The sequence below is a fragment of the Centrocercus urophasianus genome, unplaced genomic scaffold, assembly GCF_019232065.1.
Source record: "Centrocercus urophasianus isolate 14NV4802_14NV808 unplaced genomic scaffold, USGS_Curo_1.0 seq_9, whole genome shotgun sequence".
Lineage (NCBI taxonomy): Eukaryota > Metazoa > Chordata > Aves > Galliformes > Phasianidae > Centrocercus > Centrocercus urophasianus.
Window position 1 is genome coordinate 11,809,388 of NW_024885532.1, and position 17,977 is coordinate 11,827,364.

Here is a 17,977-nt window from a genome sequence, read left to right on the forward strand (position 1 = left end):
CAACAAATCCAGACACGAGGTCCTGCCCCTGTGTTGAGGCAAGCCCCATTACCGATACAAGCTGGGGATGAAAGGATTGATTGCAGCCCAGCTGAAAAAAAAAATGGATGTACTGGTAAATGGGAACCTGGACATGAGCCTGCAATGTGCCCTCACAGCCTGGAACACCAACCATATCCTGGGCTTCATCCGAAGAAGTATGGCCAGCAGATTGAGGGGCGTTATCCTGCCCCTCTGTTCTGGTGAGGCCTCACCTGGAGTACTGCATCGAGATGTGGAGTTCTCAGTACAGGAGAGACATAGACATTGCAGTGTGCACCTGCAGCCCAGAAGGCCAACTGTGTTCTGGGCTGCATTAAAAAAGGGGTGGCCAGCAGGGAAAGGGAGGTGATTGTCCCCCTCTACTCAGCTCTTATGAGGCCCCATCTGGAGTACTGCGTCCAGGCCTGGGGCCCCCAGCACAAGAAGGACGTAGAGCTCATGGAGCGGGTCCAGAGGAGGGCCACTAAAACGATCAAAGGGCTGGAGCATCTCTCCTATGAGGAAAGGTTGAGTGAACTGGGCTTGTTCAGCTTGGAGAAGAGAAGCTCCAGGGAGACCTCACTGTAGCCATCCAATACTTGAAGGGAGCTTATAAGAAGGGGAGCTTAAGAAGGGGAATGGCTGTTTACAAGAGTCGACAGTGATAGGACATGGGGGAATGGTCTTAAACTGAGTCAGGAGAGATTTAGGTTAAATATTAGGAGGAAGTTATTCACACAGAGGGTGGTGACGCACTGGAACAGGTTGCCCAAGGAGGTTGTGGATGCCCCATCCCTGGAGGCATTCCAGGCCAGGCTGGATGTGGCTCTGGGCAGCCTGGTCTAGTGGTTGGCAACCCTAAACGCAGCAGAGGGGTTGAAACTGGGTGGTCATTGTGGTCCTTTTCATCCCAGGCCGTTCTATAATGATTCTATGATGATAGACTTGTTGGATTGTGTCCAGGGAAGGGCCACAGAAATGAACCAAGGAACGGAACGCCTCTCCTATGAGGATAGGCTAAGAGAGCTGGGGCTGTTCAGCCTGGAGAAGGCTCCAAGGTGACATAATAGCAGCTTGTCAGTCTCTAAAGGGGAGCAACAGAAAAGAAGGGGACAGACTTTTTAGCAGGGTCTGTGGTAATAGAACAAGTAGCAATGATTTCAAGTTTAAAGAGAGTAGATTTAAGTTGGATATAAGGAAGAAGTCTTTTACAGTGAGGATGATGAGGCACTGGAATGTGTTGCCCAGATATGTGATTGATGCCCCATCCCTGGAGACATTCAAGGCAAGACTGGATAATGCCCTGGGCAAGCTGATCTAGCTGTGATGTCCCTGTTCATTGCAGGGGAATTGGAATAGATGGCCTTTAGAGGTCTCTTCCAACTCTAAGGATTCTATGATTCATAAAGGGGGATTTCAAGTGAATGATAATATTAAAAAAATCTATTTTACTTTGCATTTGTCTTTGGAGCTTTGTATTTAGCTTTACATGATTTTCTTTAGAAGTCATCTAAGTTTAACGGTCAACACAAAATATCTTTGTGTTTTAGTTGTTTTTTTCTTTTAAAGAAAACTGCTAAAACAGTAATCATATTTATAAGCACATTTTTTTGAGTTACTGTTGTTTGATATTTTCAAATGTGATCTTATTCTTCTGTAGTGTGCATCATTAAAGTGACCATGTGTTCCTTGATGTTGGAAAGTTTGATTTATTTCAGTTGCTGTGGACTTTAATACATTGAAATATAATAAAACTGCAAGAATTAAATTCTTAGTGTAACAACACTTGTGGCAACAATTTAGTTAAGAGTGAGGATGAGGAATAATGAAAATAATGAACTCTGAAGAACAGATTTAAAAGAAGAAGTGGAAGGACACAAATTTCAATGGTAGGCACTGACATTAGGAAGGCCAGCAAGAGAAAGGTACATACTAACACTCAAGAAAGTGCTTTTTTCCATTTTCAAGTATCGTAGTGCTGGCCTGTTCTTTTGGGAGATATTTTTAAAAAAATCGTGAAAAAAAACTTGAAACTCAGAATTTAATTAAGGAAATGTGCTTAAATGGTGAGTTGGCGAACATAATTTTGTGTCTGTAGTATGCAGCTCTGAAACTGGGTCTTGATTCTGAACTTTTGATCTTTTAACTTTCCTAAAATAACTACCAGCAACTTCTTCAGTCTGTCTTGTTGGCATTGTTTTGCTTCATATCAGCACATCCCTCTTGGGTCAAAATAATAATCTATGGTTCTATCTATGGATCTGTGGTTGTCAGGAGACCTGTCTAGGATATGGAAGAGTTAGGTTCATATCCATGCAGGTTCATATATGCCTAGCTATGCTTAATTATCTGCTATATTATGATAGCTTCAAGTGGAAGAGATAAAAGTGTAGAGCCAAGACCCTGATGGCCAGAATTCTGGAATATGGAGTTATTTTCTCTTTCTATCTTTCTTTCTTTCAACCCTATTTCCCCTCCTCTTTTTGTAGTTTATATCAGTGTCCTAATTATCTAGCTATTAGATATGCCAAGATCTGTCTGTTTCCTTGCAAAAAGGAGGAACTGTAGATTAAAATTCTCAAGAAAAAAAAGAAAACAAGTTATTATTTCCTGATGCAATAACCACAAAAATGTAGATTTTTTTTCCAACATACTAACTCAAGAAATTAAGAGATCGTTGTGTTTTGCCGTCTGTTGTGAGATAACTTGCACAAAATCAGTAACGTACTTTTTAAGGCAGAAAGATCTTTCTGCTTTGTGAGTGTCCTCTGCTTAACATCTCAACAACTTAATCTTCCTCAGAAACAATATGGAATGTAGTAATAATGAACAACAATAAGGAATTGTACTGGAGACTAAATTTGCCATTCTTCAGTTGATAAATAATGAGACTGACAATTCGCTGTCAGTAGGACAGCTCTTTTTGTTTTAACTGGCAAGTGGCTTGTATAGGCTTGTTATCTTTTATCTTCCATGAAGAATAAACCTATCCCTATAACTTTTTCATATTAGTTTTACACGTATTTGAAGATCAGCTTGCATCTTCTGTGAAAACTTGACTCTTAGATTTAGAGTCTAACAAAAGAGTTAGATTTTGCTCTTGATAACCAGGAAACTTCGAACCAGTAAAAAGATTATTTCATTTGTAAAATCTCATGAGACTAATCAGAGATAAATAATAGAAATTATTTATTATGTCATCTGTTGTAATATTCCTCAAACATTGCTTTTTTTTGTTTGTTTTGTTTTCTAACAGGGTCTACTAAAGGTTGCTATAGACAATGCCAGAGCTCAAGAGAAACAAGTCCAACTGGAAAAGACAGAGCTGAAGATGGAGCTCTTCAGGGAACGAGAGCTGAGGGAAACACTTGAGAAACAGTTGGCTGTGGAGCAGAAAAATAGAGGTATCTTAATAAAGCAAACATAAATATCTTGTAGTTTTTTTTCCTTAATAAACCTAATTTTTTTTCAAGCATTTGTGTTTCATCAAAACCTTTCTCCAGTATTTATGTTATGTACAAGCTGACTGCAATACAGGAAGTTTCGCAGTCTACCTGATCATAATTTTGCATAGGATCTGCATGAAATTTAGTACAGACACCTTCCTTTTTTTTTCTGTGTTTGTCTTGAATATGACTTATTACAACATATCAGTAATACACAGTGCAAATGTAAACACAGAAGGTGCAGTTATGGACTTCGGCAGGTTGCGACCATTATGAAAAAGGATTGCTACTTAAAGCAAACACAACTTTATCAAATTTTAGTCTCTTTGAGGTGTTATGAATTCATCTCTGTTCTTATGTGGTAAGAGTCATATACTGCATATTTAGGCAATCTGTATGTAATAAAATATGAAGTTAATAGTAATATGTAAGCATTGTATAATGCAGTAGGTCAAACATGTTTATAGAAGGAGCAGCTAAGGTTCTCCTTGAGAAAGATCCCAGTGTAAAGCATATAAATTTCTTAATGATTTAATGTGTGTATATATATACATATATATATATTTATTTATTTATATAAAATTAAGATATAGGACACCATTCTAAAACATTGATGGTGAAGTTAGGGCAGTTCACTGTTAACTATTTGCATGCTATACATGTTTGCATCTTGCCTTATAGCTCTCCTTTTCACTATATACGTGTCTTGTTCTTTAAAAGTGTCTAATTACATTGCAACGTCCAGACAACCTATGGGTTTAACTTGCTGCTTAACACAAATGGCAGGCATGGCAGATAAGTATTTTTGCAGGGCTAAAGTTATAATACTTTTCTTGTCCAGCTTAGCTTTCTGTAAATCATCTAAAAAAGGAACCCCAAGAACTCTTGGATTTACAACCAGTATCATTATTCCTTTGACTAACATTCTACCTGTAAGTAAGCAGTGTAATCCTATTTCATGCCTTGACCCTTTAAAAGGCAGGACATTGTTAATTTTCCTTTTTAAACTTACAAGAAAAACAATTATCAAAACTGTGTAGTGAATTATAACTTTGTCCACAAATGACCTATTTTGCTCAGTACAATTGGAATAGTTACACTTTTTAGGAAGTTTTCTAAAATGGTTCATTTCTTCTCATCCTCGTCTAGCTCTGTCTCATAATCCTTCAATCATGCATCCCTTTTTCAGAGTTAGGCAGTAATACGCACAACAGAAAAGGTATAGGTGGGGACTCATCTGACTTTGAGTTTTGCCGTGTAGAAATTAAGCACGTTGTTCAAGCATAATATATTATGCTTGCAACATATATGTTATGCTTATGCAACATAAATTCCATTCCTTTCAATAAAGCAATTCCTACATCCTGAGACAAGTTGGTGAGGTCAATTACACTATGAATACCTCTTTCTCTTCCTGTTAGCACTGAAAGTAATATCACTGACTAAGCTGGACTAGACACATATACTTTCAACGAGTAAAATTAGGCAATATGCATTTCAAGAAAGAGCATGTGATAGTCCTTTACTTTGCTTAGGATAGTGAAATAATTGACAGCGTTATTTTCTGCACTATGCATTATCTGCTTCTTTTATATCTTTGTATGACGATACTGCACTGGTAAAAGAGTCAAATCAAAGAGGAATGGATCTGAGCACTTAATAGTGTAATGCAGTAAAGTAAATGTAATGAGGATGGCTTTCTCCACTAGTGGATGCTTCTGTACAAAATAAAATAAAAATAACATATTATTCCTTACGATGAAGAAAGCCAAGTAGGAGAGAAAAAATAAGACGTTGTAATTATTTTGAGAATTTGTTCTTCAATTAAAGATGGAAAAATACATAGGAGGCTTTGCCTTACATTAGTTTTAGTTGACATCAGTTTTCCAATGGCAAATGTCATGTCTGAAAGGAAATCTCACATCTTAATAGAGGCATGAGCGAGATGGGAGAAGTGTACCACATCCCTACTGAGAAACATTCTATAAAAAAAAAAAAAAAAGACTGAAATACCCTTAAAAAGCTGCAGCACAGAAATATATGCACACTGTCATACACAGGTCAAAGCCTATTAGGTAAATGGAATCTTCAGCATTAGGCAACCAGTATCAGTGTCTACCTTGCTAGTCATGTTAACACAAGTCAAACATCTTTCCGCTGCTAGTGTATGTTCTACAGTCTGCTTATTTAGTGTATTGTTTCCTTCCTTCTTTGTAAATATCCCAATTAGTGGTTCCTAAGGCTGTAGGATGTGTCTCATCAACCAGTGAAAGTAGGATAATCTCTGTTCTGTGAGCAGCTACACAGTAAGGGCTTGCTAATTCTGGCTCTGACTGCTGTAGTCACATCTACAATGTGTCAGCCATGATGACATTTTAATTCAGAAAGCAACATATGTTTCCTTCTCATTTATTGAGATTGCTTTCAAAGTACTTATAATGAAAACATTAAAATGGTGCAATGATTCAAAATGTATTTAGTTTAGCCTTTGTATAGATACTAGCTGTTTTTTCATAGAATAAGACAATATGCCTGAAAAGTAGTTTTACTGTACAAAATGAGGAAGGGTCAGAATTCCAAAATCTTACACGTTAATGATGTAGCTGTTCTCTCTACAGGGTTTGTGCTAATATACATTTTGTGTCTAAACAGTTCTGTATGGCAACACAGAAAAAAAATCTAAGACTACTCAAAAAGCGCTTTCTCTTAGCATATACATTAAATAGAAATAATCATGATGGATCCCTTTAAAAATTTCATGATTTGTATTCTGTGAAAGTTGCAGCTGTGACTATTGAAAATGGGGAGTGTGAGCTGGTGGACATGTATTTTTAACCTCTCCAGCATTTCTTCCTAAACCAGATACAAATGGTTACTTTGGAGAAGTAATAATCAAGCCTAGTATCACCTAGTATCTGGTTTTGGTAATGGTACTTCTATAGTTAGTGTAAAAATGACAGATTCTCTAGGAAAGGATTAACCAGAAAGATCTTACATGCATGTCTATGAAAACCCTGAATGAAAAAAGAGTTGGAGTTTGGTTGGGTAAATAAGGATGTGCTCTACAACTTTGTATGATTTCTTTAGAGGATCACTTCCACTTTCATGGAGTAGGAAAAAAGAAAAAAAAAGTTCACATTACTCTGTTCCACTGAGGACATAATCTGTGATATGTTCCTTCAGTCAGGGAACATAGAAGTTTTATTTTAGTTGTAATTGGGAAGCAACCGTCCGGTAACATAAAAAAGAAAATCATGATGGATTTTCTTTAAAACCTATCTTGCATGAATCATTTATATCCTGTTCCTGCAACCATTTTCTTTATAGAATGTGAACAAGAAGCAGGGAGAACATTTATTAAGTAAGGTTTTCTGCACTGAATTTTTGTTACTTTCCTAATATTTTCCCTTGCATTTGAGAAAGCAAAGTACTAATTAGTTGGCTTGGGGATCTGGCACTGTCCAGTTGTTTCTAATATAAAGGGTTTGGATTGAGTTCCAAGATTTTCCATCTTACATTTTCACAAATCCTCATCTGTTTATTAAAAGATACAGCATGGTATAGAGCAGTAGCTCTTTACATATCTATTTGTAAATCCAGCAAATTTCAGGTAGTTTAAATAGATAGTGTGTAATTACACAATTTATATGAACTGTTACAGTTGTATTCTTTCTTGGAACTCTTAATACGTAATTGTGTGGCCAAGTTCCAGATCTGAATTTGAGTATACTGATTTTCTTCCTTCTAGCAATAATTCAGAAAAGGTTAAAGAAGGAAAAGAAGGCAAAGAGGAAATTGCAGGAAGCACTTGAATTTGAGACTAAACGACGGGAGCAAGCAGAACAGACACTGAAACAAGCAGCTTCAACAGATAGTCTCAGGGTCCTAAATGGTAAGAAGCGAGCTTTTCCTTCTGTGTCATTAATTTTCAATTTAAGTGTCTAAAGAATCTTGTTAGTATGAAATTTATAACATGGGGGGAAAAAAAGGAAAATCTCTCTCCTTTGTTCAAGTGATGTCCCTCTCTTTTTTCTTTTGTTACTTTATATAGCATGTGCAAATAAATTTACTGGAGAGAATATCCCAACTGGGACTATTTTATATTATTAGCTTGAGAAGTCATTTTTTTTCCTTCTTCTTTTTCTTCCTACCTTTATGCTTGAAAAATCTATTGCTCATTAATCTCACTCGTCTAACAAAAAATTGTCCTGGCCTCTAGTCATTGTTCAACGTTAAAAAAAAAAGCTGACAAAGGTTGATTGTATTGTAATTCAGCTTTAGAGTAACAGGTTGTAAAAAGGGCTATAAGAATCAAATGAAATATGTGTCAGTCTTACCTTTCTATGCTTCTAGACTCTCTGACCCCAGAGATAGAAGCTGACCGCAGTGGGGGCAGAACAGATGCTGAAAGGACAATACAAGGTAAGAATTTGCAAAAGGCTATAAATCTAGATCTTGGTATATGAGTTTTTCCTCAGCTTTAGACTGCTATTCAAGCATGTAGCTTACCATCTGGGCCACATCAAAACAAGTTCAAACAAGGTCAAGTTCATCTTGCTTGTTTATAGGAGAGCATACATTCGGTGGTGGTAGATTTTCTTTAAATTAATAGGTCATTTCTGTTTATCTTGTACAATTAAAGAAGAAGAATTTGAAGCAGTATAGGCTTGAATCTCAAACATGCTAAATGCAGTTTTTGTGAATATATATAGTTACATTTAGGATAACTATTTTAAAGGCTGATTTAAAACCATGTTAGCCTTTCAACTGTACAAATAGCTAATGGGTAACATTCAAGGCAAGATGAGAATTTCATAGCTAATATTCAGTGGCAGTTAATGAAAGGTGTGTTTCAGTAAGCATTAATGGTGAATAAACTGTTTATTCACTTCCTGGATTTTTCATTTACCACATCCCACTATTTACAGTTTAATAAAGCAAATCTGCTGAGTAAATTTGTACATGAAATACTAAAGAGAGCCTTATTACTTTCCCTGTGAATCTGAATGTATATATACTGCAAGCACCAAGATATTAGTAACAAATTTTTAAGATAGCATTTGTGTTATAATATCCTCTCTAGTCAACAATCTAATTCTACCTACATGAATACTAAACAGCAGAAACAGCATTTGTTTTCAGTTGTAAATGAACATGCTTTTTTACAAAGGGAAGCCTAAAATGGTTAGCACCAGTAATCACACTCAATTGCCTTTACTTTGCATTTTGAAGTCAATCATCTGAACAGTATCATTTGACATAATCTGTATGTTATTTAATCACTTTTACTGACTCCTGAAGAGCTGTTACTAGTGTGCCACAAGGAGACCATAACAACAGAAAAAGATGTCAGTCTTTGAAGGTAATAAGCATATGCAAAAAATAAAAAGAGGCAATAAGTTCTTCTGTGGGACAAACAAAAACATTTAGATTTAAATTGCATGTTCTGCCTACAAAGATAGTAGCTCAGAAGTTGAAATATGCCAGTTTGAATGTTGTACCTACTGGGAAGTAGGTACAGATTGTGACATTGTTTGAGAATCCTGTTTCTCCTCGCACAGACTGTGCCTAACTCAAAGAACCATTTGATACGTCATTCTAGTAAGAATCCAATCAACATGCTCATTTGCTATAAACCATACATTTGTTATTTTCTTTGGTGCACAGACAAACTTTTCTTTGGAGAAATTTCTTTGGAGAAATTTCTTTGGAGGCTATTCTATTACACTGAAGTAACTGAGTTCCTTGCCAACACTAATTTATTTATCTTCTGACCATTCCTGCAAGGAAGCAAAGTTTGCAGTATTCCCATTTTATACCTGGGAATCAGAGTCACAGGAAGGCTGAGGTGACAGATTGTTTTATGTGTTCACCGTGTTCAAATCACTTTTCCCATTAAATCCAGTTTCCTTTATGAGCTGAGATATTCAGAAGATGAGAACACATAATTACAAAGTATTTTGGAAGTGTGTATTCTAAAGGATTTATCCCAGGCTACATAGGAACAGCATTTATGTTTTTCTGCTTATCCTCATTTTGTACATTTACATGTCCGCAACAAATAAAACCAAGGTCTTAGAGACAACATTCGCAATAATAATGACTTCTCCTTGACTCATCTGTCCAAGATGTTATCAGGAAAAAAATAATAAACCTCACAAAATAACACTGATGGTTGTTTTTTTTAAAGTCTAAACCATGATGGTCATGGTATTGGATCATATTGCAAAGGCAACCTTAGTTTTGACATTTCCTGTCTCTGCTATTCCATCTTAACATAGACTTTAAATAATGTTGGGGGTTTTTTTGGTGTTGTTTTTTATTATTATTATTTTTTATTCCCCCCCCCCCCCCCAATATATTCAGTTTAATCATCATATCAGATTTTGGAACATCTAGGTCTACCACTGGGAATTGTGTAACATGTAGATTTACAACACAGTTTGTAAGTGCGGAAGTTTATTGTCTTTGTGGATCAATTTTTTTGTGGAGTGAGTTTCTGAAATAGTTACTAACAGATGAGTAATGCTAAGTGTTAGGACTCTTTGTATTCAGTTCCACTACAGGAAAGAGGATTCCCTTTCCCTTTTCTCTGTGTGCCCTGTAGCATGTGTCCTTGTTACTCCTTTACATCCATGTCCCAGTTCCACCTTGTTTCTTTCTTATTCTAATTTCAGCTTTTGTCAGTGGCTGTTCTCACTGTCCTGTCTCAACACTTCTTCTCCCCCCTCCACTAATTTTCCATTCCCTAGGAACCCATTCTTCCATTGTTCTCTTCTGACCTAAGTTTCATGCCACCCTAATTATTTCTTCTACTGCAAAATCTTTCTCCTGTATGTGACCCTTTTAGTTGCCTTCCTCCTTTGTCCAATGGTTTTTAGAGTCTGCACTCTATTAACATTCCCTGTTAACAGCCTTTTCTGTTTGGTACAAGTCTTTCAGAATTTATTCTCAGTTTCTACTGCCTCCCCATCAAGCTCTTCCTTAGTATCAGCACAAGACAAGAATTGAGAGAAAAGGAAAGCAATTTCTCTGTTGTTATTTCAATATTCAGCAGAACAATAGTTTGCAGAAACAAGGATAGTTTCAGTGAAGGAACTTCATTCAGCACCAGGAAAAAGCATGCTCACTACAGGTGGACTCTTTGGAGAATTTAGATGCAAAACTGTACAAAATCTTTCTTCCAGTGGGTGAAATTTTTTTTAACTCTCACAGGGATAACAACGAGTATGTCCTTCCAATTTTTGAAAATTTCAGTTACTTCTGTACATTTTACATAATAATGATATTTACTGTACTTCTGTATGTGCAAGAGAAGAATTATTCTATAGAATATGTAGTATATTCTCTAATAAAGAATGTAATATTTCATTCATGCTTTCAGGTTCTGGAAAAATATGCTTACTAGGGAAGTATTTATGCCTTTCATATTCCTCTAAAATATCTGTGTTTATATCTTCCTGTATCAAAGCATATCTGGGGTAACAACAGCTTTATACATAATCATAGTACATTTTTTTAAATTTATTGTATTAAGCATGCTATGCAATTCTATAACTAAGCAAGAAAATATAGCTGCAGTGTTCTGTGGGGATGTAAAATAATTGAAATATCAAGTATAATTTCAGCATTTAAGAAAGTACTAGGCAAAGACGACAGTATTTTAAAACAAAGATTTTATCTACTCTTTATTGTAAATAAAAGGATTCTTCTTGATTTTGGATCTATGTTTAATGTTAATATTGTAATGGTCACTTTTGTTTGCAAGGAGTAGGACTAATTTAAGTGTAAAAGGTAATTGCATTTATCAATAAATGGGGTATGTTCTATTTTTCCTCCTGTAGCACCTTTCAATGTGTTCAAATTCACTTTTAGTTCATATAAAGCCTTGTAAATGGGAAAGATATTCAGAAAAAGGAGCTTGAAAATGAGTCTGTGGAAAGAACCAATAACAGATATTATAGTTTTTTTCTAGGTTTTGTTTTGTTTTGATTTATTTTTTAAATATTGGATAGCCAACATCTTGCTGGACTATCCATGAAATACTGAGAAGTAATCATAATAAATAACTCAAATGTGAGTCTCAAATATACGTAGATATTTTAACAGATGCAGATACTAAGTTATTACGAACTGGTTTAGACACTAGTTTTAAATGTTTTCTTTCTTGCTTTTGTTTAAATTTATAATAAAGCAGATTATCCTCTTCTCCATACATATTGTAGGTTCACTAGATGCCTATGCCTAGCTCCCAATCCGGTTTCCCAAGATCCCCTCATCCCACACAAAAAGGTACCATACAAAGATAATGTTTACTTTTATATACTGTTTGTTAACAGACCTCTTACTAAGCACTTAGAACAATGACATTTACTGCTGCTCTTACTTTTCCTTTTTTTTTCCACTGATTCTTTTCTTCCCCATCCCCTTACCTATTGTGTATTTGTTTGCCGACGTTATTTTTTTTCTTTTCCTGTATAAATTCCACATTCATTTTTCCATGTCCTAATGATTTCCCTCACAGATCCTATACATTTGTAATCTTTGTTCTATTTAATCACAGCTCTCTTTACGTATTGTCTAAACTCATCTAAAAAAGTTCTGCTTTACACTGTCTTCCGCTCTGATGATTTCTTCAGTGTGGTGTCTCTTTCACATTTTTTTCCAAATTCTTCCATTTTAGTGCTTTCTTCCCAAAACTGTTCTGATAAGAACAGAAAGCTTAACCAGGTTCTCTGTCTCAGATTGTTGTCTTGCTTATCTTCTTCATTTCCTATTTTCTAGGGAGTGCTTCATCCAATGGCTTTTCTGCTTTCTTTCCCAAATTCTTCATACTCTCAGTCCAGCTTTTTCTAAAGCCAGATCCCTCATTCTCTGCTAACAGCCATTTCTTACCCTGCTCAGTTCCCATGAATTCTCACACTTATTATTGTCAGCGTTTTTTTTTTCCCAGATATCTCAGGAGATCTTTTGCATTTTGTGTATTCTCTGAAGTTCTCCTGTCTATTCCAGTATTTCAGTTTTTCCCTTTCTATGGACTCTTCTCTAGTCCTTTCCAAAGTTCCCTTTGTCCATCAATCAAATTTTATACATGAAGTCCTTACACTCTGCAGATATACTTTGTAGCAGATTATCAGCCTTTCTCTTTACTCTCTTCATCCCTTAGCAAAATTAGCTTTTACTAAGTCCTTTCACATAGTCTGGTTTTTCTCACCATTATCCTAGTTCTGCACCTCTTCTGTAGGATGATATTAAGAATACAGTTAAGTGTAAAGTTAAATGGCTTCAGACTACTTGCTCTTCCTGTGAAAAAGCCATTCAGTTGCCATGCACAGAAAAGTTTCCAGGACCATCTGTTCTCCTCCATTCACAGCCTTTCTCAAACTCTTCATCTCATCAGCAAACAGAGGTACTTGCCCCCTCCCAGGAAGGACAGGTCAGGAAATGGAAATGTTTAGCAGATCCAGTAACAGAGAAAGAGAGCTACTGCAACTCACATACTGACTGCGTAGTCCTCTATTGAAATTACTCTTACAATCAATGAAGGCAACAGATGAAGAGAAAGAAATTATGATTTAATTTTGCATATGCCAGGGACCTAAAGGGCACATTTTGCTGCCTAAGTAATAGGAAAATGCTGCCCTGCAGCTGCCCTCAATGTTAATAACAATTGCTTAGACACAGCTTCAGTTATTTGTCTGAAAACCTAACCTAAATTGTTTTCTGCATTGGTTTGAGATTTGTTTAATCTATTTTTCTACAAGTAAAATCAGTGTAATAATCTTAGTGAATTATAATATTTGATGCTTTCTTGCAATGTTTGAAAGATAGATATCTGAAGGACTTCCGCACTGAAAAGGAACTTTCAGTCATTCCATAAACCTTGGGTACATGGGTCTGATGTAAAAATCTTGACAAAAGCATGTCTAAATAGGTGATTATATTTCTTATGAGATCGAAAACTTTTATTGGAAAAAGCTATTATCAAGACTGTAAAGTCAAGCATTCCAAAATTAGGAAGTGATAGAATTAAGGTTGTCTTCTGCATCTTTGTTCTGTCATCTTTGTATATGCATTGTGATATAATCTTTAATTATGTGATTAGATACTGTATTTTGCACAGTACCTAATTCAGTTAGGGGACGAGGATGGAGTTGAATAAATGGATATCTATCCAATATTTCTTTATCTCCAGTACTACGTGTATTCTCATGCTTTAAATAATACCTGGTTTATATACAATATTTTTTGTCACTAGACATCATGCTTTACAGAAGAGGTATGGAAGATTATCTCAATTTCTTTAATATGTTAAATCTTAATTTGAAATTTCCTAACAGTTGTATGTTTTGTCTTAGCTTTGAATAAGGTCCTAGTATTACAGGTGATCATTTCTTAGGGTTTACTTCTTTACAGGTAAACTAGAGAGTCAAAAGTTTCATTATGAAAAGATATCTAATGACCTTGTGGATATATTAAGACTTGAACCTTTACTTTCACAGTGATAAACCAAACAAAGTGGCCAGTAAGCTGTAATACATGATTATGTGCAGTCCACAGTGCTCTAAGGAATGACCATTTTAACATGAGGGTTTTACAGACTTTTTTGTGATAAATGAAGATAGTCCTGAATTGCATTTCATCCTTCCTTTCATTATTCTTGCAACACACAGTTCTTTTAACAGTGTCTCCATCAAGCTCTGGCCTGCGTTCGCGTCAGTCCTAATATCCTTGTCCAGATTTCTATTTATATCCAGTTCTCCAGTCGTAATTCCAACTTCATATCTTAACTTCTTGAACCTAATACTCTTCTTAAGCAAGATCCAGACATCCCCAGATGTCTGTCTTTATGCCCCATATACACTTGTCAAGATTTCTGCCTCAGAGAGACTTCTTTTCAGAAAACTGAACATGACTTTGTTGCACTGCGTTCTGTCATCTTTCTGTTTTCAACCACTGGTCCTGTTATTGTCTAGTGAATACAAATCATGTGGTCCCCTGGCTTTGGTCTCAGCTACTGTCAGCCAACCATTTCTTGTTACTAGCTTCCTTTCACAGTGTTTTCCAGTGCCTGATATCTGTCCATTTGTCCAACCAGTCTCAGTCACTCCCTGTAGTTCTATTTTCTCTCTTCGTTTACAAGTCCACCTGCACCAGGCTTGTTGTTCTAATTTCTCTAGATCTTCAACTTTATGAGTTTGTTTTTAGACTTAAAGAAGATTAATATTGTTTAAAAATTACTGATAGGAAACATATTCTGGTACAAGACTACTTTCAAATTAGCTAATCATTAAAAAATAGTTTTCAGTATCATATCTTTCTTTTCTTGGGAGAACAGTTCTCTCTGCAGTGTATTTAAATAAAATGTCTTTTAGGCTTTTTTTCATTTATTTTGCCCATGATATTGACTATGATGGCCTATATAAGTCTATTTCTTTTTATCCATCATACTCGCCATGTAAACCAACAATCATATGTTCTCTATAGTTTTAATGAATTAATCCCAAGAAAAGAAAAGTACCCGATTTAGAAATGTAAATAGCTCTATCTATCTATCTATTTATCAACTTGTAAATTCTGCATTTTGGTTTAATTGACACTTGTTCATGAGTTGTTCCATTTTTATTGCCGCTCAGTAAGTGCTATGGATTTGTTGTTACTCATTTATTATTGCATGGGACTGCTAGTAGGAAGTTGCTAGAGTTTATTAGAGAGCCAGGATTCTCAAATGGATTTTCAGGTCATTTCAGAATGGAAGTGAATTTTACTTTCCCAAGTGATTCCTACATCTCTGCTGACCCAATTCAACATTTTTTCAGTTCCCTTCAAATTATTATTTTCCCATTTTCCTTCTCCCTCTCAACCAAATGCAATCCCCTACCCTCTATCCCAGATATTACTTGTGAATATGCCAAATCTTTCTTACTACTCCACTTTGACTGGTGAGGCAACATGTATGTATGAACTTGAGGTATGTATCTGCTGGTTCGCTAGGTGGCTGACTGGGAGATACAAGCATTCTGAGGGATCAGTGATAAGCTAGATATGCATTTTCTTCTGGACATCTTGTTGCTGCCATCATCTTGGCAGCTGAGCAAATCAAACAGTACATGATGGTTCTCAGCTGCTGATGGGCCAAACAAATGTTTTTTCAAGTTGCAAGAGACCCACAGCCCACCTGTTGTGAAGGCCTGCTATAAAGGTTGAACATTTCAGCAGGGAAAAGTAGTCAGGAGCTAGAAACAAAGCTGTCAGAAGTCTGGAAGGCAAAGAGATTTTTTTTTTTTTTTCCTAGATATATTGAATAACTGCCCAAGGAAACATCTGCTATTTAGTTAGGCTGTTTATGGAAACAAACAACTGACTACAGAAATGTAAAAAGGTTCAATAACACAGTGGACTTTTTTTTGTAAAGAACTTTTCTGTGAAAGTCATTCTCGGTCTTCAGACCACTGAGGCTGCTATTTCGTTAGGCCACATTTAAAAAATATGTCTTACAATTTCCATTTATTCTATTAAGGAAAACTCAGAGAAAGGGGTATTTTTCAGCCTACAATTAAACAGCAAGAAGGTTTGTCTGTATTTATGAAATATCACCATTGTGCGAGAATGTATCAACAATCTGACAGAGAGATCTGCTTTTTTAAGACAGATTTCTTCCTTCAGCTTTATATTCTTAAGATTTCTGAAGTTCAGTAAGACAACCACTTTCAGTATCTCTATAGCTTTGGTTGTGACTGCATTCACAAGAGAGGAATTTTATAGCACTTCTAGGTAAGAGTAGTGAGCTGCGCTATCAAAGAAGTGTGAAAAAGGCAACAGAATGGAGCAAAACTGTCACAGTGACCTACAAGGAAGCGATGTCTGCTGTCTTTTTATTGATCTTTCTCTGCATGCCAGAGTTTGTCAAACAAATTGATATACTAGTTAAAATGTATGCATGTGCAGTATTTAATTTTAGAAGCTGAAGGATAGAGTGCTTTCTGCAGTGCTCTTCTCTTTTGTCTTATGCTCACAAAAAGATATTTTCAGATCTAGTGGGGTGGGAGCTGTTAGAAATTCACTGGCTATGCCTCAGAGACATTTAATGGAGCTGCTTTAGTAAATCTATTTGATTAGCCCTCCCTATTCTATTTTATTTTTGCTCAGTTTTCCTAAAATATTTGTTTGTTAAACTTTGTTCCTTCATGCAGTCATGCATGCTTACAGTGCTGCATTTTACATCTGAGTAGTGCCTCAAACTTTAGTAGCATTTTGACTGCAGAGTGTAGCTCCTTGTATTGACATCAGGGTCATGCACTTATTATTCATCTGTACAGTGCTATGCACTTCAATGAAATTATATACATAATAATAAATAACATTAATCTGTGTGCACCACCTTGAATTTCATTACTTTTGCAGAATGAATATCTCTGCAAATAACTGCTTTATTTTTTGTACGTTTCAGAAAGTGCTGGTCTCTCTCCCTGTACTCGATATATTTCATTTTATTTTCCCAGAGAAGAATAAGCTTTGCTTGCTTTACCAGCTTAATGTCTTAAAGACATTTTTTCCTGATTTTTTTTTTCTTTTTTATTTGGCAAACAATGAAGTACAGTTCAGATTTTAAACATAGATTGTGTGTTAGACATTCGCAACATCTCTAGCTGTTTGTTTCCCTTTTATAGTTTACATCTGAATACTCACTGAGGAAGTATTCAATGAAGATTTATTTTGCTTCATATTTCCGTGACCATGAATAAATACTGAAATGATTTTACAATGCATGGAAACCAAACAGTAGTAAGCATATTCTCTATCCCTCTGTTTAGGAGTTCAGTGCTTTGGCAGGTTTTCAACCCAAGCTAATCAATTAAAGACAACATTGATTAACTTAAACAGAAGGTGGTATTGATTGCAGGCAGTAACCTATAAATAGACAACTGTTTCATAGTGTTCATAGGTCATTGTTAGCTACACCTTTAAACTTTGAGCTACATAATACTGTTATTTATTGCCAAAAAGGCAAAGAGAGTGCACAGAGTTAATAAAAAGTTACATTTATGTTGCAAAACATTCTTGTAGAGCCCCCTCATTTAACACACACACAAACTTTTTCACGTTTTCTTTGAAATTACTATCTTTTGCAATTTACATCTCATTTTATAGATGTGCATATACAAAGGTGCCAAAAATCAAATAAATATATTCATGGCTTTTCTACTGAGATAAATGATTAATCAATCAGAGGCTTTTTTCCAACGTGGTACTCTAGTGCACTTTTTGAAAAGCTGTGTATAAAATTAATTAAAAAGCAAGAACAGAGTGAAGTGGAAAAATTCAGAACAATAAGGATATTAAGTAAAACACAGTGACCAAAAAGATTATAAGATTGTAGAACTGACCTATTTTATTTTCACTAATTTCTTACTCCCTCTCTGGTCCAATTTCATGTTATTTAAAAGTAAGATAAGATGGATGAATTCTTACCTAACAGATAGGCTTCTGATGTCATCCCTGTTGTCTTG

The 17,977-nt window shown here is 35.6% G+C and overlaps 1 protein-coding gene across 1 annotated transcript in view; it reads left to right on the forward strand.

The window, feature by feature from the left end:
* Window positions 1–17,977, forward strand: part of DACH1 (dachshund family transcription factor 1) — a 358,551-nt gene that overhangs the window by 315,318 nt on the left and 25,256 nt on the right. The window contains exons 8-11 of the mRNA XM_042839321.1: window positions 3,278–3,425; window positions 7,216–7,359; window positions 7,821–7,889; window positions 11,693–11,759. Of these exons, the coding sequence (XP_042695255.1) occupies window positions 3,278–3,425; window positions 7,216–7,359; window positions 7,821–7,889; window positions 11,693–11,715 (384 nt within the window). The 3' untranslated portion in view covers window positions 11,716–11,759. The remainder of the gene's footprint in view (window positions 1–3,277; window positions 3,426–7,215; window positions 7,360–7,820; window positions 7,890–11,692; window positions 11,760–17,977) is intronic.